This window comes from Malaya genurostris, chromosome 2, assembly GCF_030247185.1.
Source record: "Malaya genurostris strain Urasoe2022 chromosome 2, Malgen_1.1, whole genome shotgun sequence".
NCBI lineage: Eukaryota > Metazoa > Arthropoda > Insecta > Diptera > Culicidae > Malaya > Malaya genurostris.
In genome coordinates, this window is record NC_080571.1 from 273,119,110 (window position 1) to 273,121,797 (window position 2,688).

The following is a 2,688-nucleotide window of genomic DNA, read 5'->3' on the forward strand; positions in this document are numbered from 1 at the left end:
AAAAATCTATCGTGAAGCAACGATGCCAGATAGCACCATTTCCATAGATTGGCAATTTTCTCGGAAGCTCGCCAGACAAAACTAGGTTCTGTAGTTCCCCGTTAATAAATTTAAATTTCCGTAGATTTCCGCAGAAAAAATCCAATTTCCGTAGATTTTGTCTACGGATCCGTAGATCCGTAGAAAATGTTCAAATCCGTAGATCTACGGATGTGTGAAGTGAATGCATTCCCCAAAATAGTGTTAATCGCGGTGAGATCTGCAAGTGTTCCTCAGGTTGATCATTTGAAATTTTATATTCTATATCTGATATCTGTGATTTCACCATTTTCCCATGTGCTTTTTATAGCGATCGCAAAAGCTTCAGATTCGGGGAAAGGTTCAAGTCTTGGATGTGTACACCAACTGCTCGACCGTTTGCTCAATAAAACTGACAATTTAATGGAGACGCACCGTCGATTACGTATGTACTAGTTTGTAGTACGGCGCTATAGAAAATCTGATATTTATCCCCCTACTCCAATATTTTTTCAATCTGAAACTTGTACCGGGAACAGTTTCAAATGATACGTAATTGCAAAATACATAAGCTGTTGAGATCAAGAGAATCAGAATCAAATATAAAATTGTGAAAATTTCAGTAAATCGTTCGTCGTAATGTCTTGACGAGATACCCAATAATTATTGTTACTGTATCAGAGTCATCAATATGAAAACTGAAATTTCGAATAAGTTTCAAGCTTATTTAAATTTTTTTTTTCATCACGAAAAAATCAAAATACATTCAACATTCGACTTTGCTTTATTAGAGTTGTATTAAAGTGCCAAGCTCAAATCCCTTTTTCACAATGTTAAAACTAATAAACAAAGCATAATGTATGTTCATTTCCTAGCCTTTTCGTAGTTATCAATGTACCACTGAACCGTTTCTTTAATGGCCAAGTCGAAATCGGTAAATTGGAAATCAGGTAATAATTTTCTCAGTTTCGCATTGGAGGCCGTCTTTTTGTACTGTCCATCTGCTTTACTGCTATCAAACTCCAACTTTCCTTTGAACTGGAATCCCTGCACCAAGGATTCCGCCAAATGGGCAATAGTAACTTCCGCTGCTTCGTCCACCGACAAAATGATGGGTTCCACGTTTTCATATTCTCTCAATACCCAAATAAACAATTTCGCCAGATCCTTGGAATATATAAACTGCCGAAGAGGTTTGCCCGTACCGTAGACTGAAAAGATTTTCTCTTTTTGGGGTTTCTAGAAAAATGATTTTTGTTATAGATGTAAAATAACGTCCAGAAAAGCAGTACCTCTGGATCTGTTAAGTATATTGTCTCATGTAGTCTATGGATCATTCCAGGAATCACGTGACTCACACCGGGAGTGAAATTATCGAACGGTCCGAAGACGTTACACGGAACAACTGAAGTGAACATGTCGCCATGCTGCTGATTGTAGGCACGATTCGTAATGTCAATCAGTCTTTTGGCATAACTGTAACCAAAGTTCGAGTCATGCGGAGGCCCATTGTGAATCTGCAAACCATGAAATTTCAATAAAACATGTTCAAACTGCTCTACGAATGTTTACCATTGTCTCATCAATTGGGTAACTAGTTTTGTCTGGAAAGATACAGGTGGATAGACAGGAGACAACCTTTTGCACTTTGTATTCGTGGCTCAGCAAAAGTACGTTATCGTTGATTTGAATGTTTTTTCGTAGAAAATCTAAATTGTTGTTCATGTTGTGAAACAACCCACCAACCATTGCCGCCAGGTGTATCACGTGTGTTGGTTGATATCTTTCGAACATGGCACGCGTTGATTGGAGGTCCCTGAGGGGTGCAACATGTAGAACTCAGTTAATTTGTGTAAGAGTATATTTCTCTCGTCACATAGAAAAAGAAATGTTTTATGTTTACAGAGATGTTAGAACATTACTTTCCTTGCCACATATCGTATAACAAATAAATTAGCTTACGTGAGATCGGCATCTTTGGACCCGACAAATAACCATCGTTCGTTTGGTGGTTTCTCTTCGTTGATCACCGCTTCGATGGCCTTCCCCACGAGTCCTGTTCCACCAGTCACCAGAACCGTTTTACTCATTCTGCATTTAAATATTACAAAACTACTTAGAAAAATTTACAAGTAAAATGATTATTCCATTATCTTCCGGCACTTGATTGGAAAACATACGTACCTTATCCGGTGTTGTTGACGATGGCACTTCGTAGCAGTGATGCCAGATTTTCTGATAATAGTTAAGATAAAAAAATGTTCTGTTAGTAATGATTCAAGGAAAGAGATGGGTGACTGGGGTGCAACAAGCAAATGTTTGAAAATTGTCTGTAAAACTGCATAAGAAAAAAATTATAATTTAAACATATTTCCACATCGAAAATTTTTAGCAGGAGTGTGGAGAAATATTCCAATATCAAAACAAATTCATAAATCTGGCACCTCTAATTCAAAACTGAATGCCAACATTTGACATTTATCGGTTATTGAACGTTACACAAATGGAAATTTTATTCTCTGCGTTACACTAAGCAAAGGTTCGTATCTCTAATAGAATAGTTGTTATATTTGTCGTTAGGTAGCGCAACTGTTGCGAAAGGGTATACACCTACACCTGAAAGAACATCTTTCGAAAATTAACGAATTCCTATTGAAAAATCCAACCAAC

At 37.2% G+C, this 2,688-nt stretch overlaps 1 protein-coding gene across 2 annotated transcripts; it reads right to left on the bottom strand.

The window, feature by feature from the left end:
• Positions 1 to 779: 779 nt before the first annotated feature.
• LOC131430081 (probable GDP-L-fucose synthase) lies at positions 780 to 2,233 on the bottom strand. Of its 2 annotated transcripts, none has more exons than XM_058594734.1 (5): positions 2,203 to 2,233; positions 1,981 to 2,109; positions 1,591 to 1,834; positions 1,311 to 1,535; positions 780 to 1,257 (listed from the first exon to the last, which is right to left on the bottom strand). In XM_058594734.1, the coding sequence occupies exons 2-5, from the start codon at positions 2,106 to 2,108 to the stop codon at positions 883 to 885; spliced, it is 972 nt and encodes a 323-aa protein (XP_058450717.1). In that variant the 5' UTR covers position 2,109; positions 2,203 to 2,233; the 3' UTR covers positions 780 to 882. The 2 variants fall into 2 exon arrangements, with proteins under 2 accessions (XP_058450717.1, XP_058450716.1); XM_058594733.1 differs by having other exon boundaries at positions 1,981 to 2,130; positions 2,203 to 2,225.
• Between the last annotated feature and the right edge of the window lie 455 nt (positions 2,234 to 2,688).

Bases quoted from the DNA above. Each gene is read 5' to 3' on its own strand.
- LOC131430081 (XM_058594734.1), bottom strand. From the start codon at position 2,108: ATGAGTAAAACGGTTCTGGTGACTGGTGGAACAGGACTCGTGGGGAAG. The intron at 1,536-1,590 runs GTAAACATTCGT...CATGGTTTGCAG, and splicing joins ACCCAATTGATGAGACAATG to ATTCACAATGGGCCTCCGCA. The intron at 1,258-1,310 runs GTACTGCTTTTC...TCATTTTTCTAG, and splicing joins TATACTTAACAGATCCAGAG to AAACCCCAAAAAGAGAAAAT.